This window comes from Artemia franciscana, unplaced genomic scaffold, assembly GCF_032884065.1.
Source record: "Artemia franciscana unplaced genomic scaffold, ASM3288406v1 PGA_scaffold_47, whole genome shotgun sequence".
Taxonomy (NCBI): Eukaryota; Metazoa; Arthropoda; class Branchiopoda; order Anostraca; family Artemiidae; genus Artemia; species Artemia franciscana.
Window position 1 is genome coordinate 703,449 of NW_027062688.1, and position 27,513 is coordinate 730,961.

The 27,513-nt window shown below is 34.5% G+C and overlaps 1 protein-coding gene across 1 annotated transcript in view; it reads right to left on the minus strand.

Moving 5' to 3' along the window:
• Positions 1 to 27,513, minus strand: part of LOC136041852 (ras GTPase-activating protein raskol-like) — a 98,875-nt gene that overhangs the window by 28,671 nt on the left and 42,691 nt on the right. The window contains exons 5-9 of the mRNA XM_065726628.1: positions 26,650 to 26,812; positions 21,734 to 21,998; positions 14,766 to 14,914; positions 12,590 to 12,756; positions 8,887 to 9,003 (exon numbers count right to left, since the gene is read on the minus strand). Of these exons, the coding sequence (XP_065582700.1) occupies positions 8,887 to 9,003; positions 12,590 to 12,756; positions 14,766 to 14,914; positions 21,734 to 21,998; positions 26,650 to 26,812 (861 nt within the window). The remainder of the gene's footprint in view (positions 1 to 8,886; positions 9,004 to 12,589; positions 12,757 to 14,765; positions 14,915 to 21,733; positions 21,999 to 26,649; positions 26,813 to 27,513) is intronic.

The window sequence follows — 27,513 nt, forward strand, 5'->3', positions numbered from 1 at the left end:
TTGAAGGAGTCTTACCGATGATTGACATCACGAAGACACTTGAACTTATTGTCCAAACAATGGGTAAATAAATAATAGATCAAGACGAATCCATACCGAAAATGTCCAGAAGGGGTGAATGAAAAAAATAATGGGTCCCCTAAGAGTCTAGACGAGAAATTAGCTCGTTTTCGCAGAGGTATAAGTTTTAACAAGGACTATTTGAAAATTGGTAGTCAAGATTTGTCAAAATTATACGATGTTGGTAGTTCATCCATGTTGCAGCTGGATTCGAACATCAAGTCCATATTGTGAAGCAGATCATTGATCTACTGTGCTAAGTCAAATAGGGAAGGGGTAGATCCCTTCATCTATTGCTGTATGTCTTGAAAATAAAATTAGATTTTCATTTTTGCGAACAGAAATTATGTATTAGAGCAGAAATTATTCTGTATATGAGGGGGCTATCCCCTCCTCAATATATCGCTCTTTACATTTTTGTCCCAATTCTTTACGAACAACTTCTGAAACACAAGGGCCGTTTAATTAGAATAAGAAGTTTTTTTTTAAGTACTAAAAAAATTTAACAAGAAGAGCAATTGTTTCTGTTCGTTTAAAAGCCTTTAAAGGTCTTATGATTTTTGACTAATACAAAATGGTTACCGTACGGTAGAAAAAGACCATTGACTGTAACCCTTTATTTTATTTTTTCTGTGCAGCAAAAATGGAATGGTGTGTCCCTGCAGACGCAAAGCGGAACGCTTCTATGGGCAGCGAATATTACTAAGGGTTAAACAAAACAGTTCTAAATTTCCCACCCTTACCGATTGAAATAAATCCAAATAATGTTCCATAATTTAATTTTTACAATATTTTGCAATAAGACAAGGTGACATTACGCAGAAGATTATCCTGTACTTATTGGTTATATAGTAAACACTCGGGAAGTGAAGTTCGATTAATGCTAATGAAATCAAGCAAAATATGATGAAAATATAATAGTTTAGAAAATATTTGGGCTATATATTTGTACATTAGGGGGGGGGGGGTAAAGCATAGCATATATTAAATTCGTGACCTAACTAAACCAAAATACCAACTAAATACTTAAATAAGATATAGCTACAATTTATTTTCCAGCCAAGCCAAAGATAATTGTGTGGTATAAAGAAGTTGCTTGACCAGTTTCTTGTGTCATGTTCTCATCATCCGCGATCGAAATTCTATAATGTTTATTATGTAACCGATAAGTACTGATTATCCATATAGACGCAACAGATAGCCTCTGATTATATCGATATGCATAGCAAAATGACATATCAGAGAATTTGGAACTATTTGAAGGTAGAACAATTACTGCGGAAGTTTCGGAAAGGGATGACGTCGATTTAAGAATCGAAAGTCAAGAAGTAGATTTTGATTTAACTGAGAGGGAATAAGTTATTTAATGGCTATCATTGATGACATTTTAGATAAGAAAATAATTAGTTATAGTTTCACTGTAAGTGTATTCAGCCCTAAACAAGGTGAGAGGAATATTGAGAGCCTAGATTCCAAAACTATGCAACCAGTGGAGTTTGAATTACTGGAATTAGCTCTATTGGACACCTATGGGTACATATATTAACTTCGGGGACACAGGAATTACCATAAGTAACGTTATGACTGATCCGTAAGAACATTTATGCTGAAATTCCGACGAAACCAAACACTAATAGAAAGTAAGGTGCTTGTATGATATACCGACCACAGCAAGTACACATGTTAAGAAATCAGTTCTTACTTCATAATTTGCAGAATAATCATAAGTAACACACCTTGCATGAAACCTCACTATACTCTGCCCCCCCCCTTTAATATGCAAATATACAGCCCAATGATTGTTTGTAACTTGTTTTTCAAGTTTGTGTTGCGTCACAGTCGACTCAGTTTACAGGTACACGGGTTGAAACAACTGAGACGCATAGATAGTAAATATATATAATTTGGCTATATATTTGCAAATCAGGGGGTTGGGGGTAAAGTACAGCGGGGCTGCATGCAAGATGTGCTACCTATCAATATTCTGCACATTATAAAGTAAAAATTTTTTTCTTAACATGGGTACTTGCGATGGTCGATATATCATACAAGTACCAAAAGCAACATTCAGGTGTGGGAAAACACAGTGAAGGCTATTTAGGGCACTTAGTATTTACCAAGTGACATATAGCGATCGCAAATTCTGTCGGTCTGTCTGTCTGTCTGTCCTAGTTTTGCTACTTTAGGCTCTTCCAGGTAAACTAGGACGATGAAATTTGGCAGGCGTATTAGGAACTGGACCAGATTAAATTAAAATTGTCTTTTCCCCGATTCGATCATCTGGGGGGTGGGGGAAGGGGTGGGGACGATTGATTTAAAAAAATAGAAAAAATGAGGTATTTTCAACTTACGGACTGGCGATCGGATCTTAATGAAATTTGATATTTAGAAGGATATCGTGTCTCAGAGGTCTTATTTTAAATCCCGACCGGATCTGGTGACATTTGGGGGAGTTGTGGGGGGGGGCCTAAAATCTTGGAAAACGTTTAGAGTGGAGGGATCAGGATGAAACTTGGTGGGAAAAATAAGCAAAAGTCCTAGATACGTGATTGAGATAATCGGAACGGATCAGCTCTATTTGGGGGAGTTTTTAATTCTGAAAAATTAGAAAAAATTAGGTATTTTTAAGTTACGAAGGAGTGACCGCATCTTATTGAAATTTCATATTTAGAAGGTCCTCATAACTCAGATTTCAAAATTTTAAATCCCGATCGGATCCAGAGTCATGGGGGGGGGTTGGGGGGGGGAGGGAGCCGGAAATCTTGGAAAACATTTAAAGCGGTGAGATCAGGATGAAACTTGGTGGGAAGAATAAAAGCAAGTCCAAGATACGTGACTGACATAACCGGACCGAATCCACTGGGAACGGGTGACATTGGGGGGAGTTGGGGGGAGCCTAAAATCTTGGAAAACTCTTAGAGTTGGGGATCAGGACGAAACTTGGTGGGAAAAATAAGCAGAAGTCCTAGATACGTGATTGACATAACCGGAACGGATCCGCTCTATTTGGGGGAGTTGGGAGGGGGGAGGGTTAATTCTGAAAAATAAGAAAAAATGAGGTATTTTTAACTTACGAAGGAGTGATTGGATCTTAATGAAACTTGATATATAAAAGGATCTTATGTCTCAGATGCTCCATTTTCAATAAGAATCGGATCCGGGGACATAGGGGATTGGAGGAGGGAAACAGAAATCTTAGAAAACGCTTAGAGTGGAGAGATCGGGATGAAACTTGATGGGAAGAATAATCACAAGTTACAGATACGTGATTGATATAATTGGAGCGGATCTGTTCTCTTTGGAGGAGCTGAGGGGAAGGGGGGGGTGCTAATTTGTAAAAATTAGAAAAATTTAGGTACTTTTAACTTAAGAAAGAGTGACCGGATATTAATGAAACTTGATATTTATAAGGACCTCATGTATCAGAGCTCTTATTTCAAATCCCGACCAGATCTGTCGACATTGGCTGGAGTTGGAGGGGGAAACCAGAAATCTTGGGAACCGCTTAGAGTGGAGAATTCGGGATAGAACTTGGTGGGTAGAATAAGCAAATATCGTAGATGCGTGATTGACGTAACCGTACTGGATCAGCTCTCTTTGGGGGAGTTAGGGGGTGGGGTTAAGTGCTTTGGCGAGTTTGGTGCTTCTGGACGTGCTACTAATACTACTACTACTAATAACTCACTGCAGCACAAAGCCACCTGAGGCCAACACAGATACGCACGCTCCTCCTCCAACCTAATCTATTTAAAACCTCCCTCTTTACGCCCTCCCAGGAAGTTCCCATTTCCTTTAAATCTTTATTTATGACATCCTCCCAACCCAGACAAGGACGACCTGCTTTCCGTGTAGCCCCAGACGGTTGGCCAAAAAGGACAATCTTCGGTAATCTGTCATCCTTCATCCGTAGAGCGTGGCCTATCCATCTCAACCTTTCTTTCATTATAGCCCTAGAAAGCGGGAATTGAACCACATTTTTCGTACAGCCTACTGTTTGAAATACGGTCAGTCAGCCGGGTACCCAGAACAATCCGTAGGCAATTTCTCTGGAAAACATCTAGTAAATTTTCATCTGCTTTACGGAGCGCCCATGCTTCAGAACCATATTTGACCACTGTCATCACTGTAGCTTCCCGTATTCTAATCTTGGTTTGCAGACTTATCTTTCTATTCTTTCAAACTTTTTTTAACTGTGAAAAAACACCCTGAGCCTTAGCTATTCTACTTTTAACATCTTCACTGCTCCCACCATCTTTACTAATAATACTACCAAGGTAACTGAAGCTCCCAACCTGATCAATCTTTTCGTTACCTAATGTCACCTGTTCATCTTCACTTATTCCTAGCATTAGTGACTTAGTCTTCTTAACATTAATTTTCAAGCCTATTTTAGCACCCTGAACACGCAAAACCTCTAAAACTTCATTCATTTTGCTCACATTTTCGTCTAATATGCTTAAATCATCAGCATAATCTAAGTCCAGGAGCGTTTTTCCTCCCCATTTGATTCCGTGGTCTCTGATTGCCTTTCCTGTGCTCCTTAAGACGAAGTCCATCAAAATGATCCATATAAAGGGGGATAGAACACAACCCTGCTTAACTCCTGATTTAATACAAAACCAGTTGCTAACCTCATTTCCTACCTTAACCACAGCGGTATTATTCTCGTACATAGCACAAATCACTTTAATGTATTCTTCTGGTATACTATATAACGATAAGACCTTTGCTAACGCTCTTCTATCAACAGAATCGAAAGCTTGCTCATAATCGATAAAACTAAGGACCAAAGGTGTTTGACAACGAAGGGACTTCTCAATTATTAACCTAAGAGTGAAAACTTGGTCGGGCGTGTCAGGGAGCTGCACAAATAGACTTGATAAAGTCATTTTACCCGATTGGACCATCTGGGGGGCTGAAGGGAGAGGAAATACTAGAAAAAAATGAGGTGTTTATAACTTACGAGTGGGTTGCCGGATCTTAATGAATTTTGATATTTAGAAGGGCCTCGTGACTCAGAGCTCTTATTTTAAATCCCGACTGGCATTAAGCCTCTGATTTTCCTTTTAAACCAATCTATTGATTCTTAGAATTTTGCTATAGCTCTTACTATATAAGCTCTTGGCTCGTCCGGCCTCGTCATAAGTGTCATATGAGCTCTTAGCTCTTGTTCTAAGTTAGGAAGTGTCTTTAAAAAAAATAAAAATGGAGAATAACTTTACGTAATAACATGTTACGTATTTTTGATCAAAACACAAAGTACACCATTAAAACGGCCTTGTTGAAAAACTCTATAGAGGAAACTTGTAGTCCCTTGACTTGAAAAACAATTATTAGTAAAGACGTGCAGTGAAGATGTCAAAAGTAGAATAGCTAAGACCAGGCCTTTTTTTCACAGTTGAAATAAGTTTAGATGAATAGGAAAATAAGTCTGTGAGCCAACATTAGAATATTGGAAGCTTCAGAGATGACAGTGGTCAATGTCTTTCTAAAGCAAGGGTACTGCAAAAAAAGGAGGAGGATTTGCTAGATGTTTTTCAGAAAACTTGCCAACGGATTGTCTCGGGCAACCAACTGACTGACTGTATCTCAAACAGTAAGCTAAACGAAAAATGTGGTTCTATCCCGCTTTCTAGGGCTATATTAAGTGAAAGGTTGATATGGTTAGGGCACGTTCTGAGGATGAAGGATGACAGATTGCCAAAGATTGTCTTTGTCAGCCAGCCTTTTAGGGTCAAACGAAAAGCAGGTCGCCCCCGACGGGGAGGGTGGAAAAGACTGAAGCTTTGAATAGGTTGGGATGGAGGTGGAGCCTTCGTAGCTGTGTTGAACTCAGGCAGCTCGGTGCTGCAGTGAATTGTCACTACTGTCACTCACTGCTAGTAGCACTAGCATCCATCTGAATTTCCCATTATTCCTTGCTTTGAGGTAGGGAATAATCTCCGCTTTAATTGAGGGGAGTATGTGCGGAGTTTCGTGGATCCACACTTTATAAGGTTCCACATTATTTTACTGGACACTGTGCTTTTGAATCTTGGGAAAAGAGATGACGTCTTAAACAGTTATATAGCAGCGGGTAGTAGGGTCCCTACTACCCGCTAAATATCTAAACGCTCATACCGGACTTTTGTTTCATTAAATAAAAAAAAAAACAAGTTTTTTTAACTGAAAGTAAGAAGCGACATTAAAACTTAAAACGAACAGAAATTACTTCGTATATGAAAGGGGCTGTTCTTTGCGCAAAAGTCTGACTCTTTCTCTCAGCTCTACTTTTTGAAACAGTAAAAAACTTCAGTGTAAAGAGTGGGGCGTTGAGTAGGGAGCAGCCCCTTTCATATACGAAGTAATTTCTGTTCATTTTAAGTTTTAATGTTGCTCCTTCATTTCAGTTAAAAAAAATTGTTTTTTTTGTTTAATTTCAGAATGTTTTGAATTAATGCATGTTTTGATTTTGGCTCTCCGCACACACATAATTAAAACGAAATTTGCATATTAATTTTTGGCTAAATGGTTTTCTCATAGTTTTAATTCGAATATTTTGATAAGAAAAGGAGCAGGGGAGGAGGCCTAGTTGCCCTCCAATTTTTGGATTACTTAAAAAAGCAACTAGAAGTTTTAATTTTTTACGAACGTTTTCATTAGTAAAAAAATATACGTAGCTTACGAATTAACTTACGCAACGAACTTCCATATTCGTATGTTTTATTACGTATATGAGGGGGTTCACACCCTCGGCAATACCTCGCTCTTTACATTAAAGCTTAAATTTTGTCCCAATCCATTTAGAATGACCCCTGAATCGCAAAGGCCGAAGAATAAATAGTTGAACTTACTAAAAATACTTTAGCGTAAAGAGGGAGGTATTACGAGGAGGTGAACCCCTCATATGCATAATAATTTCTGTTCGTTTTAAGTTTTAATGCTGCTCCTTACTTCCAGTTGAAAAAATTTTTCATATTTATTTTTTCATTATTTTTTTTTAAATAATGCTAGAAAATCCTCCAACCCCTTCATTGAAATTCTCTTCCCCCTCGACAAATTCCTCCATGGAAAGATCCTCCCATGTAGACCCCCTCAACTTTTCCCCCCTCCAAACCAAAAATATCCCCCTGAAAACGTCTGTACACTTCTCAATAACCATTACTATATGTAAACACTGGTCAAAGTTTGTAACTTGCAGCCCCTCCCACGGGGACTGTGGGGGAGTAAGTCGTCTCCAAAGACATAGTTATTAGGTTTTATATTATGGTGAATAAAATGGCTATCTCAGAATTTTGATCCGGTGACTTTGGGGAAAAATGAGCGTGAGAGGGGGCCTAGGTGCCCTCCAATTTTTGTCACTTAAAAAGGGCACTATAACTTTTGATTTCCGTTAGAATGAGCCCTCTTGGGAAATTCTAGGACCACTGAGTCGATACGATCACCCCTGAAAAAAAAAGCGCATCCGTGATCTGGCAGAAAATGCGAAATTCCATATTTTTGTAGATAGAAGCTTGAAATTTCTGCATTCGGGTTCTCTGATACGCTGAATCTGATGGTGTGATTTTCATTAAAATTGCATGACTTTTATGGGGTGTCTCCCCCTATTTTCTGAAATAAGGCAAATTTTCTCAGGCTCCTAACTTTTGATAGGTAAGACTAAACTTGATGAAACTTATATATTAAAAATTAACATTAAAATGCGATTCTTTTGATGTAACTATTGGGGCCGAAATTCCATTTTTTAGAGTTTCGATTACTTCTGAGCCGGGTCACTCCTTACTACAGTTCGTTACCACGAATTGTTTGATAGTTTAGCCAAGGTAAAATTGTCAGGGGATTAGGAGGTATGAAGTCACTAAGTTTGAAATCAAAAACCGGTGATTTAACAGGGGATCTGGCCAATGGTGACGTCATCAGCTCACGTAAGGATTACATGAGCTGGGATAGGGAAATATAGCCTCAATTGGAGGCTCGCCATGTCACCTTTTCTATTTAAAGTGAGAAATTTTCGTTTTTAAGTGTAGTGTTTCCCCTCCCTCCATCTTGTATGGATGGTCAATAGATGTTGATTCTCTCTTGTAAATTTTTCAAATATTAATCATAATAATAATAATTATAATAATAAGCTTTTTATTCAGTCTGTACACACAAGATAAACTCCACGCTAAATGAGTTTACTAGAGGAAGAGAAAAGAAAAAGTCGTCACAAAAAACTAAAATATCAACAGATATACAAAATATTGAGAATAGCACATATATTACCTAATATTTTGCCCTTATGAATTAGATCCAGCAAATACTAGGGCTCATAATTGATAACACCTAATATAGGCCAAGTACAAGCACATGTACCTTTTTTCTTCACATTTTTTTCCTCATGAACTGATTCATCCTATAGATTTCTTAGCAATTTGTATAGAATTCAATGTACTTTCTCGCAATTGATTTCAGCCAAACAAGCTTAAACTAAATACTAACTTTTCGAATTTACATAATAATCAATCTAGCTCTAGGTGTCACTGTCCATGAAAAAGGGGGGGGGATTACAAATTTACCTCTCAAAACAAGATGAAATTGGGAACACAAAAGGAAAAAAAAATCAGGAAAAAACCGAAGGCTCTCTCTTGCAGGACACTATAAGATTCAAGTCAACTGTGTGCACATGAGAGTAATTACGGATTATACAGCACGTGCTAGAACACATTCAAAATTTGAGATGGAAGCCTTTCAAAACACGCCCTAACTTTGAGGAAAACCATAACGAGGTATAACAGTATTTTAATACGAAAACTCAGTGAGCATTCTTGCTAGAAAATTAAAAGAAAGAGAATGGATGGAACTTACATTACTGCGGATGGTAGGTAAAGCGTCAGTGAGGAGGGTGTGAAGGCAACTTAAATGTTTACCAGCATCGATGCTCATATCGAACGCGTTACGTTGTTTCTCTGACACCAAAGGGGTCTAAAAATAAAATAATTATCTATTATGTTTATGGGCTTATAATTAACGGATTATTTATATTTATGGAATAATAACATTATTCTAAAAATTGTACTTTAACTTAAACTAAAATTTATGATTATTCAATAAATATTTAATTATTTAATGATCACTTATGATTCCGGGGTCTCCCACGTTCCTGGGCAAAGATTTTTAACTTCTCATCAGAAATTATATTTTCATTATTTTTCCTTCTTGAACTTAGCATTTTCGAATTAAGGTTTTAACGATTATGATTCAGTATTAGAAATAGCATTGCACTATTGAAATCACCATGATTGTAAAATCTATACAGGACAATTACAGTCCTCACCTTTAACAACAAGAAAAATTACTTTTTATGCATGGAATGCACAGATGCGTCTCCAATTTTTTTTTTCTTCATGACTAGTTGGGGACTAGAAAGTAAAACTTAAAAGAATTACCTCGAGAATTTTAAACTGTTTTGCCAAGACCTCAAACTAGTATACTAGCCACTAGACTATCACAACCTACTTAGCATTGTTTTTGTTTATACGTTATGCTGGTATCAGTCAAACACAAAGTGACAGATATTACCAACTTGCAATTGCTTATTAATATCAAGGGTTAAAAATTTTATAGTTAGAATCTCAGACTAGCAAAACTTGATTGATTATACTAGAAGATCTGATTCTCTGACATTTTGACTCTCAGTGGCCAAATAATGATGTCTTGCGGAACAAAAAGGTAGAAAACACCAGTTTTTTGTACATGATCTCTCCTGTTACTTAGTATAGGCAGTAGATGGGAATATTTTCTTTGCAATGAGCTCTCTCTCAACATTCTTAGTGAGAAAATACAAAAAGAGACGCAGTAGCGCTTTCAATACAAAAAGTGATTTTCGTCGTTGTTCAGGATTGATATTCTTCTGTTGAATGTTGTTCAGCATTGTAATTCTTCTATTCAGGATCTTCAACCGTGTCCAGTCAAACAGTGGACAATTCATTTCGATCCAATGCTATTTTCAAGGTGTTTGAGGTTCCATTTCGAAATTCGTGTCAATGTGTTTTTACAGTAACATTTTAATATTAAAATAAATGAATTTAATAGTTTTCGTTTCTGGATAAGATACAAATGGCAAATCTTTTTCACAGCACAATTCTCTTTTTAGGTACATTTTTAAACGTTTAGGTGGAATAAACCAAAGTTCGATCATTACTTAATAACAGCTACTGTTGCATCCATGATGGAAATTTTTTTCCACCACATAAATTTTTGAGGGAAACATTAAACTAAACTAATTTTGTATTTGATGACACCATAAGAAGCAGAATCTTTTGATGTATACTTTGTTATCAAGATTCCTTTTTTGAAAATTTTGATTACTATAGGACCGAGTCGCTTCTTATTTAAAACCATTAAATGTTCAACATTTAAATATTAACTGGTAATCCAACATTTTCTCCCGACTTTTCCAGATCAGGAGTAATGTATTTTTTTCTCGATCGGCCTTTTCCCGATTTAGCGAAGGAATAAATAAACTTTAAAAAGCTTTTTCCACAAATAGTGTTTTTCTATGATAAGCAAAGAGCCAAAGATGATAGCGAAAGATGAAAAGAAATACAGCTAAATATTTTTTCAGGCGCAAAACTACCATAAACCACAATCAATAAATACATAAACCCAAAACGAACAGGAATTGGAATTAATTACCGAGTCAAACTCAAACCGTGCAGAAACTTCCACTTTACTGAAAACAAAACACATTTTAAATGTTTTCTGTTTTTTAAATTCAATGAATGTAGAATTATTAACACTTTCAGGAATATGTATATATATATATATATATATATATATATATATATATATATATATTGAACTGTTAATCCGCATTCATTTGTATTTTTCTAGCAATCTTAGTTATGATGGTGTTTTTTTTTTCTTCATTGTTATGAAGAATGGAAACATTCAGCCCAAAATAAACGATTTTTTCAGTAAAGCGTAAATCACGTGCTGGTCTACAGAAAGGTCTTAGGTAGCTCCTCGTCATTTTGAGTTTAATTCCGTTATCAATTGTAATTTCTGTTCCCTCTTTCTGTTCACTATTTTGGGTTTTATTTATTTATTGATGGTAATTTGTAGTAGTTTTACACTTGGAAAATTAGGTGACTTTGTCTCTGCTCATTTTCGGTACAATTTAGCTCTTTAATTTCCTTTGAAGTAATTTTTTGATTAATGCTGTGAAAAAAGGGTTGGGAAGGGGCAGTATATTAGCAACCTTCTGTCTGACATACGACTTCATTCAGTATTTATAAACTTTCTTTGGTTGAGAAACAACGAGTTTTCAGGAAGACACTACTCCTCTCCTCTAGCTTTAGCTGCAGCCGCGGCAAAGACACAGAGTTAGCCATGCTAATGCTGTTATTATGTTTCTTTATTGTATGCAACACTTATGCCTTACTTTAAAGAATGTGAAAGATGATTATATGGCGATCGATTTGAGACAACTATAAGCGTAGAGATTAAGATAATACTGTTTTAGAGTGGATTAAGCAAAACAAAATAGAAGAAAGGGGGTAACGAATTGACAATCATTCAACGAGCTTCATTTGCTTTCGAATATTTTCTTGGAAGACACTTGCTGCACCTACCATGCCTCTGCCCATGTCATGACATGCGATCAGGCCCAGATTTATCAATTAGCCCACTAGACATGGGTATAGTAGAGCACAATGCCATAGGGCGCTATAAGTTATCACTGAATAATTCTTTTTTTTATAAAAAACTGTACTGATGTGATTTATCGTCAAAGTGCCAGGTACACTCCACTGCCGCACTACCTATTCATACAAAAGTGCTTTTGAAACAACACCAGAATTCCATGGCCTCTTAAACTGTCAGATATCTTCCAAGAATGACAGCTAAGAGTTCGGTATAACCTCTCTCTTTAGTTTTTTTCACTGCTTTTGGCTCATCAGTTATGTTTATGTTCAATGCTTCCCCTATTCCTGAATTCTCTGGGATTTCCCCGAAAATTTCACAACAACGGAGCAGCAAAACTGCTTGGGAGCAGCAAAACTACTCTGTCAACTCTTTGACAGAAACGTCAAAACTTTATCTCCGGCCCTGCATGTGATTAGATATAGTGATTATCTTTTTACTTTGTAAGATGCATTTTAGACTCCTTTCAGAGAAGTTTAAAGATGGTCATGTGGGGATTTCTTTTCTCAGCTCACAATTTTCTAAACATAGAAAACGGAGAGTTGGTGTAGACGAGGGCCTCCTTATACTTCAAACAAAATGTTTTATTGCAAATCTTCGTATTAAGGATAATACTGTTTAAACTCATAATATGGAAAAAAAGAAAGATAGAGGGTGCGAGAGAAGAAATACTATAAAACAACTATTGTGTATGTTTCTATATGCTATTGTGTACGTAATCAATACTTCCTGAAAAATAAAAAATATTTCCTGAATAGCATTAAATAAACGATTGGAACAAAGGAGGTCCCGAGTGTAGCATCATATGTTGAAGACCTGAAACTAATATTTCTAAAAGATTTTAGAGAAACAAAAAAGCACATACTGAAATTTGCTGAAGAAATTTCTTCATTGTTTCTGCTTCTTTTTCAAGAAAATCATTCATAAACTCCATGAAACTTTCCTTGCCCTGAAAACGATTGAAATTTGCAAGAGTCTGTAGAACTTTGGCCACTAGAGTCAAATTTCTTGAGCACTTTTCGCTTGGATACTCTGAAAAATAGATAAAAAGAAAACTAAAACAAAAGGATACTCTACAAAATAAGATAAAACAAAATCACAAAAAAAATAAGAAAGAGAACAGTATGTTTTTCTGAGTCCTCTGATTCTGATAATATATAAATTAGGAAAAAGGAAAATACAAAACAGATGAAAAAAATTAAAATTCTAGCTCACCTGACCCTTTCTACTCAACAGGAAAAATAACCTCAAAAGACAAAAAAAAAAGAAAGAAAAAAGTTGAATTTTCCATGCACTTTTCACTTGGACATTCAAATAAGATGAAAATACAATAAATATTGTGTTTTCATACAGTATTTAAATTGTATTAAGAATATTCAAATTGAAATCTAATCTTCAAATTTAATTTAATATATTTAAATATAAAAATTTAATTCAAATAAGAATATGAAAGAGAGTATAGACAAGTAAGATTTCCCGAGCAGTTCTTAACTTGATACTGTAAAAAAAATATATAATGAAAATGCAATGCAGTTGTGCACTTTTTGGTAGTGAATCCAAAAAAAAAACAAAAAAAAAAAAAAAAAAAAAAAAAAAAAAAAAAAACATGCGTGATAAATTATTCAATGATAACCTAAAACCACTTTCCATCTAACAGCCTGAAAAGATGTGCTTCTATTTTGAAGATGATGTTGTCTTTGGGAATCAAAATATTAATAATGCTTAAAATTTCATGAACAAAAAGAGTTGCCATACTTAAGTAATTAGTTTCGCTTATTAATTATCACAGCTCAAAGTGACAATACTGACGAGAATATTGCAGTGTCCTAAAGGTTCCCCAACTTTGAAATAACCAAATAAAAATTTCAGAAAATCGTTATTTTTTCGGTAAGAATAGAACAAGGATGCGTCAAAAGAGAAAATAGATCTTTAATTTTGATGTCCTTAGATAGTGCCTAAATAAGCTAGGAAGTAATAATAAATAAGTCGGTACTAAACGGTAGTACATAAAAAAGACATGTATGACAAATTCAAAATAATTTTGGGTCATATGGAATAGCAAAAGAAACATTTACTTATTTTTTGTCCGAAATAAACAGTCAATGGGAATAATTTTATAAATCATTTCGCGTTTTATACTCTTTTTGTTCGGTTCTGGTATAGTTTAAATGAAACACTTAATTTAAAACTTCAAGGCGAAGAGTTTGTGAATGAAAGTAGAACTAACGAGAGAGGTAGAACCTTAGAGGTAGAGGCAAAGTATTAAAGAGGAAAAAAATTTGTAAATTATGCACTGACACTAATCACGTGGCACTCCCTTGAGGTAGGTCCAAAGCTCAAAAAGATAATCCAACATTCAATTTGGCAAACTTAATCAGTGCTATGAAGTCAGTCCACTTTACCATCGACTCCTGAAACTTAAAACGTAATTCCTCCCCCTACTAACATTTTCTTCAAATAAGTAAGAACTCAGAATCTAACATTCCTGCTAATTTACTCCAGATATTAATGAGAGAAATCGATAATAACTAGAGAATGCAGAAAAGTAATATTACAGGCAAATTATAGACCATAATTAGCCTTCAATATAAATTTCGAAAATTATTACCACTTTTTAGTAATGTTTAAGAGTATTTGAGTTGATTCCAACCTTTACGTGTTTCTAAATTTTCGAATCCAAAGAGTCTTACATTATTTCTGTTAATCCAACTCCATTCGGCAAAATTCTTCTACAATTTTGACTCCACAGACATGAGCTTAATAGAAATTGACTTCTAATCCAGAACGGAGACAACAAAAGGATCATAGACAGATTACCTGCAGTGATTCCGAACAGGCTTGGTGACAAAACTGCTGGACAAAGGAACCTTTGAAGATACCTGCAGAAGAACTTACCGGCAGTGATTAACTTGCCGTAAGAAGAACTTACCTGCAGTGATTCCAAACAGGCTTGGTGACAGAACTTCGGGACAAAGGAACCTTTGAAGATACCTGCAGAAGAACTTACCGGCAGTGATTAACTAGCTGTAAGAAGAACTTACCTGCAGTGATTCCAAACAGGCTTGGTGACAAAACTGCTGGACAAAGGAACCTTAAGAAGATTGATGCTGAGATTAAGTGATCACCAAGGTCTGTCCGGCCAAGCTGAATTAGCTGGGTGCGGAAGCTGTGGAAGCAGGTTCGCAGCTCACTAAAATATAAGATATAACTTATGCATTTACGTTATGTCATTATGCTCTCATTATGTTCATAATGTTTCACGTTTCAAAATGATTTTTGTATATTATAGCAAAAATGATTGAAAAAAACTGGTGTATTTATTTTGGAATTGAATAAGTAATTTAGTAGAAAGTATTTAAGTTCAATAATAATTTTAAGTCATTCTAAGCTTTATTTTTTAGAATAGACGTGTAAGATACCCATTATGAAACTGAGTAATTTTTTTGTTACCCAATAACAGAGGTTGCAAAATAAAAGATTCATGGTATAATTTTTATATTTAAATGAAAAAATTCTGACGTATACATAAAATGATTTGAAAATCCTGCATATTATTTTGGATTGAAAAATTAAAATACTAAAACATTACAATTATTACAAAGATTCCTTTTAAGCCTGCAACTTTTAGATTACATAAGAACATTAGCCATTATATAATTGGGTAATTTTGTTTGTACCCAATGGATTCTAGGTATTTAAGAAATTACCAAAAATCATTTGAAGTTGGTAATGACAATGAAAAAAATCGACTGAACACTTTATCACTTTGTTTCTTTAAACACTGAACGAGTTCAAAAGCTTGCTGCAAAAATATTAGTGGTGGGAAATTCAAGTACAATTTCGAATTTGGTTTTTGCCAGTTAGGCCTCCAAATAGGTTGCCCTTTTAGGAGGAAGCGGCACGATTTGGGTGCCTCAAATTTGACCACCTGCAAAAGATTTCAAATATAGTTGTTGTTTTTTTTTTTTTTTAATTCTAAATCGAACATGTTTCTTGCTAAAAGATCAAGAGCAGATCGATAAAAATTCGAATGTTGTTTTTTTTTTCAAAAAAAGAAAAAAAAACACTGAATTGAAAATGCAACCTGATCTATTCCACGACTAACATTTTTTCTGCAATAATTGTTATCAGTGTTTTTCTAGAGTTTGGATATCTTAAATTAACGAAAGAAGTAAATGTATGGGAAATTTTCTTAATCCATTTTTGTGTCAAAATAAAAAATATAATTTAACTTAAAAACTTCAAATGAAAATAAAAAGACATAACAGAAAAATTGCTTAATAATACAAAAGGCTTTCTTTTTTTTTGTTTTCTGTTGTCGTCTACTTTTGTCTTCTTTCGTCTGCTGTTGCAAATTTTTTTCGCCTCACAAAATGAAAAAAAAATAATTAGTGATCTGAAGAACAATAATTATTTTTGCAACTGTAAAATAAATTTAACCATCTGTCAAAAGCCATTCTAGATTACAGTTTTTAATTTGTAATCAGTGTTATGTTGAAATAACTGTATCTACTACCGGTATTTACGGTAATAAAAATATAATATGTAGAATAGAATCTTATTTTACGCTAGAAATTTTTAGTTTTCATTACATCAAAAAGAAAAGTTAGTGTGAATTTCGGAAAGTTCCTTATTAAAAATTCCCGCTAAAGAAATAGAAGATTGTAAATAGTATATTACTTGTATAATAGTATACTTATATATACTATATATATACTTATACTTATATATACTTGTATAATAGTATAGTATATACTTGTAAATAGTATATTACTTTAAATAGTATATTACTTGAATATATAACTAGTAGTGCAAGCAACTCACAACATCACCAAGTCACTTGAGGTTAACATAGCAAAGCCCAATCTATTCAATGCCTCCCTTTTTACACCCTCCCAAAAAGTTCCCATTTCCCATTAAATCCTTGCGGAGGATATCCTCCCACCCTAGTCCACTTCCTGAGGGGAGGGGGGTGAGGGGTCGGGAAGACCCAAATATTATTGGTATTACCAAATATAGTCGAACATATTTTCATATTGTCCAATCAAAATTAATAGCATTACTCTTGGTACTTAATATACCTATTAGTTTACCATATTTTATTGTATAGATTCGCTAATTTATTATACTTAATGTGGTTTTGTAATATACCACATCAGTTATTTAGTTTTAAAGTCGTTTACGTGAAGAAAGGAAAATGCAAGTAATAAAACTCTGTAAACCGGTGGAACTACGCAACATCCCCCTCCCCCCACCCCCGAAAAAACGGTAGAACTCTAGACAAGCTACTTTTCGCTATCTTGGAAATTGGTTAAGTTAGGAAAACAAAACTCCCAGCAATGGATCCAAGGTCAAAAACATGCTCCAGGAAGGTATTGCCAAAGTATTATGTTAACCCTCTTCTGATTTCTAGGTCTTAGAAATTTGCTTACTTGACATTTGCCTTCTTGACCTTATAGACAAGATCATATTTTAATTTTCAGTTTTCAGTTTCTTTTTCCCTGATTTAGTTTTGAAAGTGCAATTCCTGTTGGTTGTGTGGAATTTTAAGCAATTTTAAATCTTAAGCTATTTTTAATCCAATTTTTAATAAATTTTAGGCTAATTTTAAGCTATCAATTTGTTTTTTTCTTCACTTAGGAAGTGTATTTGCATATCTTTGAAACATCAGAAATTGGAATTGAACAAAGTTATGAAGCTAAAAATAATTTTCTTCTGCTTCATTTAACCAAAAAATGTATTCCGCAAGGTTTCACTTTTATAACACAAAAGTTTTTCTAAGGTCATAAAAGGTCAGTATGCTCTAGAGGGAAAAGGAGTGGAGGCAGGTACTTCAAAATACCTTTCCGGGGCCTACTTTAGTCTGTAGATGCATCCCCAAAGTTTCATTTTCTTAACATAACCACTTTCCAAGATAGCGAAAAGAAGCTGGTCTAGAATTTTACCAAAAGTTCTCGCTACAAGTCGAAATTCTTTTCATGATAAAATTTAATTCATCACAAGGTAAAAGAAAATGAGTTGGACGGTGCTCTCTTGAGTGTTAAGCATTTTGATTCCCAAACTTCAAAAAAAAAAAAAAAAAACTGAAAAATTACAACTTATCAAATTAAAGATAATTGTAAACAAAAAAATATCGGGCAAAAATTTTCAGAATCCAGCAACTATTAGGAAAGTCTAAGAGAAAATAAATCAGAAATATCTAAGTTTCAAACGAAGCACTGAATTCGATTGACAAATTGTAGCACCTCTACTACTCAGGATTGTTGCCAGCTAAAAAAATCCATGAAAGGGAACCAAAATGGGCCACTCACGACGCTTTGCGTCGCGGTGCTACCTTCCAGCAGATAGACCATCGTTACATAAAAACACTCATATTACCAAAACGATTGATTTTTTTTATTTTCTCTTAACTGATTCAAAATTCTGTGTCCTCCGACACGACAGTTGCATGGAATTGTTCAGTGTATTTGATGTCGTCGTCGTTGCGAGGCTCAGATTCGACCAAGCAACGTGACTTTTGAAAGTGGAAACGTATTCATTATTTTGGCACGGTATCTGTGTGAAACAAGAGTAGCCACTGGACCATTAAAACGCTTCTTCTCAACCATTTCACTGCTGACTAAGGTGTTATTTTTTTTAACTTTTGGGAGCTAAAGGAAGTTTATCTTTGTTGGCTTATGATCAGTTTTTTTTTCTTTTTTTTTTTTGTTAATTTCCAGATTTCACTAAACGACGAGCTGAGTTTAACTTCATCCGAAGCCGCTTGGATTTTTTTTCTAGCTTTTTTTTTCTTCTTAAAACTACTTCTCATTCAAATTTAATGACCCTTGTGTTTGAGTCGTTCGTAAAGAATTGAGACAAAAAGTAAGACTTTAGCGTCAAAAACGAGGGATAAGGAAAGGATAGCCCCCTCTTATATAAGAAGCCTCACATTTAAGTCCCCCTCACATAAAGAATAATCTATATGCGTTTTATTTAAATGTTGCTCCTTACTTTCAACAGAAAATAATAATTATTTTTATTTAATTTCTCAGTGTTTTTCAAATCATGCTAAGAACCCCCCCCCCCTAAAGTAAAATTTTACCCTAGAAAATTCCTTCAGGAAAATTTCCTCTCCATAGAACATTCTCCCCAGGGAAAATTTCTTCCCCTGAGTAATTTTTGTATATTTCAAACAAACACTATATGCAAACTGTAAGCAAATCGCATAACTTAGTCATTTTCCCAAGGCTTGTGGGCTGGAAAGAAATAAACGAAAAATAACGAAAAATAAACACGCATCCATGATCTTTCTTCGGAACAAAAATACGAAATACCACGTTTTTTAAGATAGGAGCTTGAAACCTCTATAGCAGAGTTTTCTAATATGCTGAATCTGATGGTGTGATTTTTCGCTTGACTTTTTACAGGTTCTCTCACTTTTACAAAGATCAGCCAAATTTTCTCAGGCTCGTATGTTTTATGAGTAACATTAATGCCAATTCTTTTGATGTATTAATTGTAATAAAAAAAATTTTGTCGGTTGCTTTTTGGTCCAAGTCCCTTCTTACTTACAGCTCGTTACCACGCGCTATTTGAAACAAAAATTCATTTCCGTGATTTGCCTTTTTGAAAAAAAAGACTCGAAATCCAAAGTTTTGGTAAATGGAAGATTGAAACCCACACAACCGGGTATTGTCCAGAACTTGATGGCGTAATTTTCATAAAAATCACTTGCCTCTTTGGGGGTGTTTTCACCATTTTTCGAGAATCAAGTAATTTTTTCAGGCTCGCAGATTTGATGCGTACTTTTCAACTGGATTATTTTATTTATATTTGGAATCACCATAAAAAGAAAATTCTTCTGGTGTAGAAATTATTTTTAACCGAGCTTCGGTTTTTCCTAGCCCTGGTTACTTTTTACTCATGATTCGCTACCGTGAACTGTTTGTTAGAAAGAGTGAATTAGAGCAAATTGGAGTAGAAGAGAAGTATGTACAGCCATGTTGGCATCAGGCGATTTGGTTTTGTGGGTAACTCTAATTAGTAGTAATAGCGCTATTATTGTGTTTTTTGTTGTTGTTTTTTTGTCAAATTTTTACAATAACTTTTCATAAGAAAGATAGAAAGATTGTTAGACAGACCAGATTGTTTCCAAAGCCTAAGGGTCAAATACAAAAAATGTATATATACAAAACAAAGGAACCGTCAACAAAACAAGTAGAAAAGGATTTAAAGGATACTATGAATATATAAACAATTAAATTAAAAAGAAATTGTTCGGCAATTTTGAATAAACCTTACCAGGGTCTTAACCTAACTCAAATAGGAGAAGTTCAAAGTTAAGAACCGCAATAAACGTCGAAATACAACACACAATAAAAGCATATATAAGTAATAATTCACGAATTCCTAGTACTTTTCTTAGTAGTTCTAGTATCTTTTAGTATTATTAGTATTTTTGTTGTTGATTGTGTTCAGTTAATTATTAGTATTCAGGTGGTTATAGTATGGTAAATGAGTTTCTTAAATATGGTGGCTCGGAGATTAGAAATAAAGTTACTGAAGATTATGAATAGGATTTTTGAAACAGGGGAAGTACATAACGATTTTTGGAGAACCTTATTTAAACCCCTGGATAAGAAAGGTGATAAGAGTGAGTGTCGTAATCATCTGGGCATTAGTCTGGTCTCTGTGGGTAGCAAATTACTTAGTAATATGATACTTTTTAGACTCAGAGATGCTGTAGTCGAAGTTTTAAGAGAAAAACAGTATGGTTTCAGAAAAGGTAGAGGATTTGTCGACCAAATTTTCACCCTCAGGTTAATAACTGAGAAGTGTTAGTTAATAATTTAATAATTAGTTAATAATTTAAAAAGTTAATAATTGAGAAGCTGACAAACACCTTTGGTCCTCAGTCTTATAGTTTATAAACAAACGTTCGATTCTGTTGATAGAGGAGCTTTAGCAAAATTCTTATCCTTATATGGTATACCAGACAAATAGAATAAAGTGATTGGAGCTATGCACGAGAATAACAAATGAGGTTAGCAGCTTGTTTTGTATTAAATCAGGAGTTAAGCAAGGTTGTGTTCTATCCCCCTTTATATGGATCATTAAGGAAAGGTAATGGGAGGTCACGGAATTAAATAGGGAGGAAAAACTTTCCTGGACTTAGATTATACTGACGATTTAAGCTTTGACGATTTAAACTTTCCTAGATGAAAGGGTGAGAAAAATGAATGAACTTTTAGAGGTTTTGCGAGTTCAGGGTGCTAGAAGAGGTTTGATAATTAATGTTAATAAAACTAAGTCACTAAGGCTAGGAACAGGTGAAGATGAAAAGGTGACGTTGGGTAACGAAAAGATTGATCAGGTGGGCAGCTTCACTTACCTTGGGTAGTGTAAAGACGGTGGGAGCAGTAAAGATGTTAAAAGTAGAATAGTTAAGGCTCAGGGTGTTTTTTCGCAGTTAAAAAAAAAGTTTGGGAGAATAGGAAGATAAGTCTGCAAACCAAGATTAGACTATTGGAAGCAACAGTGATGATAGTGGTTAAATATGGCTCTGAGGCACGGGCACTCCGGAAAGCGAATGAAGGTTTACTAGATGTTTTCCAGAGAAATTGCCTACGGATTGTTATGGGTACTCGGCTGACTGACCGTATTGCAAACAGTAGGCTGTACGACAGATGTTGTTCAACCCTGCTTTCTAGTATTATTCCAAAAAAAGTTGAGATGGCTAGGGCATATTTTGCGGATAAAAGATGACAGATTTCCGACCATTTTCCTTTCCGGCCACCCGTCTAGGGCTAAACGGAAAGCGGGTCGTCCTCGTCTAGGACGAGAGGGTGTCATAAAAAAGATTTAAAGGAAATGGGTACTTCTTGGGAGGGTGTAAAGAGGGTGGCTTTGAATAGATTAGGATGGAGGAGGGGCGTGTGTAGCTGCGTTGCCCTCAAGCGGCTTTTTGCTGCGGTGAGTTGTTAGTAATAGTGGTATTTTTTAGTAATTTTTTCTAATTGATACATACCCAGGAAAATAAGGAACAGAATCTAAGACATGGCTCCATACTTGGCCCACGGCAGAGCGCAGATTGGCTTGTTGTCTCATTAGAGAGGTTTGAGATGCTACTCTCAGTGGGTCAACTTCACAGTCTCTAGTCGATGTGTCATCAATCAGTTTACCCAGTACTTCTGCTAAACAATTACGAAGGTATGTTTCTCCTGTCAATTTCATAAAAGCTTCTGTTGCTTTGGTTGCCAAGGAATTACCACGAAACACCAAATGCTTATCATCTGAAATACACAGTTCATAAGTAGGAATCATCAAAACCAAACATATTCTGACGTTTTCATATAAAGGGGAATTTTGTTGATTGCAGAGATTTTCATAAGGAAGGCTTTGCAGCCCCCCCCCTACCCACCTGAACTCAAAAACGCATTTTCGTGTTTGACAGTCAAAACAGACATATTTTTGAAAGTAAAAGAGTGCAGTTAATGTATAAAAGCTGTTCTCCATTGGAATGAAAATATATTTGTTACGAACATAACAAATGTCATCAACGACACAAAATGTCCAGAATAACCCTTGGAATATCAGTAAACAACCTTTGAGTCCCCTGGTGCGCTGGATTTAGGATCCTTTGTCCGAGAGGGTGAGGGTTCAAATCCTGGTGTACCCAAATATTTTCGTTCAAGGAGGGAGAGGGTCTGTCTAAATAAAAACTTTAAAGATCTGCAAACTATTGGTCACATAAAATTTTAGTGAAAATTATAAAAAAGGAAATTCATCTAATATCTAGATAAAATCTAGATTGTGCATTGAATTTCTCAAATTGCCACTATTTTTAGGAAGAAAATCGCTCATTTGGCTCATTATCACTAGAAAAACGAAGGTTTCGCCGCATTTTCAATTTTAAGTGGCGCAACTTTAGACCAAGTAACTGGTAATATTGTAGTAGACTTCATAAAGGTATCACGTAAGAAATTCATCGTGAGAGGATTCAAATGTATTTCTTTCACTTCGGACATTAGCTATTAATTCTGGGAAGATTTTCAGATTTTGAAGATGGTTACCTTTCTTCGAATCATAACATAAAGGTGTACCACACACTTTGAAGAGCAGCAAGGTTTCTACAGGCCGAAAATATTTCTACAGGCCGAAAATATTTCTACATGCCGAAAATATTTCTTCAGACCCGAAAATACTTCTACAGGCCTAAAATATTTCTACAGGCCAAAAATATTTCTACTGGCCGAAAATTTTTCTACAGGCCGAAAAAACCTCCGCCCTTTATATCTCTTTCTGACTTTCCTATTTATGAAATATTTTTCCTACCAAAATTTACATATCTCTACTAGCAATTTCTTTCAACTTGAGATACAGATATGCTTTCTTTAAACTTTATAATAATCTTTTGATGAATAATCTTTATAATAATCTTTTATAGATTTACACATAAGATTTGCATATTTAACCCTCTCAAAAAGACTGATTATATTCTTTATTCATTTTTCTGTATTTTCTAAATAGTGATTATACTAATTTTAAAGCCTTCCTTCAACTTTTTTTAATTTACTGTCTACCCCACCAAGACACTGGGCAAAACCTTAGAAATTAAACTATTCAGCTATGGGACATTTTTTTTTTTACTTTCTTTGTGAAAACTTCAAGGTGAAATCGTAAAATCTTGATATTTCAAGGGGTAAAAATAAAATCCCATTTCCTGCTCGTGTGGTCAAAGATAGAGCACATATCTATTGATGGGTAGTTTTTTTTTTCTTTTTTAGTTTTGAAAAAAATCTTGTTTTTTTTCCTTTTTTCTTTTTAGTTTTTTTTTGGTTTTTACCTTTTTTTTAGGTTTTAGTTTTTTTCTTTTTTCTTTTTAGTTTTTTTTGTAGGTTTTACCTTTTTTAGTTTTTTTTTATTTTATTTTTATTTTTCTAGTTTTCTTTTTCTCCTTTATTTTTCACTTTTTTTCCTTTTTTAGTTTTTTTATTTTTTAGTTTTTAGTTTTTTTTAGTTTTTTACCTTTTTTTAGTTTTTTTAGTTTTTTAGTTTTTTTGTAGGTTTTACCTTTTTTAGTTTTTTATTAGTTTTTAGTTTTTTTCTTTTTAGTTTTATTTGTAGTTTTTACCTTTTTTTAGTTTTTTTTTCTTTTTTAGTTTTTTACCTTTTTTTTAGCTTTTTTAGTTTTTTTGTAGTTTTTTAAGGTTCGAACCTGGAATCTCTCGAACCTAGAACCTGGAACCTCTCGAACCTAGAACCTGGAACATAACGCGTTTTTGAATTGGTATATGACAGAAATAATTCAGACGTCATATGCGGACAGACAGACAGACACATAACGCAATATATATATATATATATATATATACTAGCTGTTGGGGTGGCGCTTCGGGCCACCAGCGCCAAAAGCAATCTTAGTGACGAGGCTGACATGTTGACTTTCAAATTCTATAATAAATCCCTTTGCAATTCAATTTGTTTTTTTAATGTTCGATTCCTCACTTTCGAACTTTGACAACAAAATTCTTACAGTACTCCATTTTGCTGCAGAAATATTTCTGTCTTGTTCCCAAGTGATGCAACTTTGGCACTTAAATCGTTACGTAGCCTTGTGTCATTCTTGTAGCCAAGTGATGCCCGTAAAATATAAAATTGTAATATTTTCCTCGCAAAATTGGACTTTATTTCGTGCCTTCATGATATAAGCTCGGATAAGCAAAATAATTAAAGTTTAAACTGATTTATGAGATAAAGAATAATAAGTGTTATCATGCCCTATAGTGTAAATGATCAAATAAACCATTTAGAAACCCTTTTTAGTCTATTAAAAAACACGTTTTAACCTTCATTACAAGTATGGTGAATGTGAAAAAATATATAGCTTGGAATATAAACTATTAGTATTCCGGATACATCCAAAAAAAATTATTAAAAAAAAGTTGGATGAAACTCCCTGATTTTTTAATCTGGTCACTAAACTTGATCCTGAAAATATGGAGGTCGTTGAAGACTGAGCAAGTAAAATTAATTAATTCACATTTCTCTCCAGAAAGTAGGGAGCAAGGCCGCATCCAGACGGGGGGGGGGGGATATGACCCCCCCAAAAAAAAATTCTTCTCGTCAAAACATAACAAAATTGAATATAAACACATTTTTGCTGCGATTTTAAAGTTCTTTCAGAGCCCACAAAAAATCCTTTTGTAACCACTCCCTCGAAAAAAATCCTGGACACGACACAAGCGGTGACTGTTGACATTAATGTACAACATACAAAAACTTTATTCTTACTGAGCACCCTAACATAAATGCAGCAAAAATTGTGTTTCTGAAACAATGAGTTTCTGAAGGATTCTGAAGCTATTCGATAGTTGGGCTAAATTTAGTATTGCTCTCAAAATTTCCAGTAGGGTATGTTGATTTTGTCCAATTTCCTACCATGTTCGCTTTAATATCTGATTCTAAAAACTGAAACAGAATTTAATGGAATTCAATACCCCTGTCTGTCGTAGAAGGGTACAATTTTTATTAATTTGACTTTTGAGATAATATTAGATTACGCCAGAGAGAAAAAAAAAAAGATTTAAGTAAAAATGCTTTGTGCATGCTATTAAAACACAATTGTGTTTATACACAATTGTGTATACAATTATATTGTGTGTATACAATTGTGTATACAATTAATTGTGCATACTGCACATAAGCAAGCACTACTTGGTTAATAAACCGTGGTTTTAATATTTATTGAATATAGAACAGGAAATGAAAGGTCATTTTAAAAGAAAGCTTTCAAGTTAATATTACCCTGTGTTTGCAAAAACCCAAGACAAACTTGTTGGTTTAGCTATGATTTAACAATATGAGCAATATTTTCAAAAATGACAACATTTCCTTCAATAGAGCTTAATTTAATTGGCTATATTCCGATATTAGAAGCAACAATTAGCGTTGCTTATAGAAAAGATCTATAAGCATTTGATGCATTATTACTATTTTTTTCCCACAGTCACTTCTTATAGAGGGGGTGGTCGTATAAACTTTGGAGGGAGCCCAACCGATTGAAAACTTCAAGTTCTAGTGTCTTAGTGTCAAAAGTGATTGGACGGCAACCAGATACCCGCTTCTGCCACTTTCTTTTTTGCCTCCAAGACTTCTGAACAAGATTCGGAGATTACAATTTTGTTCAAAATAGTTCTAAGGTTAAATAAATATGCCTCCAAAGCATAGCTCCCCAAAACCCTGGAACATAAGCTGTAAGCTATGCAAGTTGCACATTGTTTATATAAAAGATTGTTTATTGGAAAAAGGGATATGTTGTGTCCTGGGTTTCCGAAAAAGCTTCGGGTATTGAGGAAACGTTGAGAGGGATACCGAGCAAAACAAAATCTCACTATGTGCAACTGGTTGTCAAAAAGGCCTATCAGCAATACCTAAGGACCGGATGAGGGTGGCTAGCTAATTAAATATTTCAGGGCATGTTTAAAGAGATGTTGAAGAGTGATCAAAGGGAAACCAAACCCCTTTCCCTTTTCAGATCCCCCCTCCCCTTTGGACTGGTCTAAGTTTCGAAAAACCAATTTTCTTCAAAATAGTTAAAAGTCTGATAGCTCTGCCAAAAAGACCAAGCCCCCTACATTCCCCGGAGCAAGGATAAAATATTTTACCAATTATAATAATGCTCAAATCCAAGAAATTTATCATTGAAAAAGGGGAAATGTATGCTTGGAAATGAAGGGGAATAATGACATATATATATATATATATATATATATATATATATATATATATATATATATATATATATATATATATATATATATATAGAGAGAGAGAGAGAGAGAGAGAGAGAGAGAGAGAGAGAGAGAGAGAGAGATAGAGAAAGAGAGAGAGAGAGTAGTAATTAAATTTAACGTTAATTTAGTTATGATACTCGATATTCACCCATTTTTTGTATATCACTTGCAACCAGATCAGCCAGGAAATTACAGGCTCGCCCATATCGATGCATGAGTGCAATAAGTGACGTTGCCAAATCTTCCTTTGCTTTTACTCCAATTGATGGTTCTAATAGATCACATAGCCAATCATAGTTATTGAACAAAAACTGTAAAAAAAAGTGAAACATTAATTATAAACAACAATACTGAAGCTTTTATCCAACTACACGCAAAACGTTACAATGTAGTTAAACACCTACGTCCGAGAAGGGGTTGGTGGGAGGATACCATCCAAACTTTCCAAAAACGGAATAGGAAAATACAGGTTGGGAAATATGGTAAAAATACCACATATGATCGGAACAAAAAACCTTCATGTGCAAATTCATGTACATAAGAATTTAGACTCAATATATCAGCTGTAATAAATCCAAAGGACATATGACTGTTCTCACTTGACTGACTCAGACCATAAGTCAGTCCATGACTGTTCTCACGTGACTGACTCAAACCAAGAGGTTATCGTACGAAAAGTCCACGGAGTAGTACATAATATTAATAAAATAAAAGAATGTTCATTTATTTTTCAGCTTAGTTGTATGCAGTTCAGTTTGTGTTTAGTGTTGTGAATTGTTGCTCTTTTTGTTTTTCAGTTTTTCTCTATTTAAAGTTAATGTCAGAAAATTTGCTTCTCAGTTTAGCCTGGTTGTGTAAATGTACACAGCTAAACTGAAAACTAGTTTAACTGCTTTTCAGTTTCTGACATTGAATATGAAATAAACTACAGTTTATTTCGTATTCAATGTCGGAAAGTTTGTCTTTCAGTTTATTTTCAGGTTAGTTGTGTACAGTTCAATGAGTTGGCTTT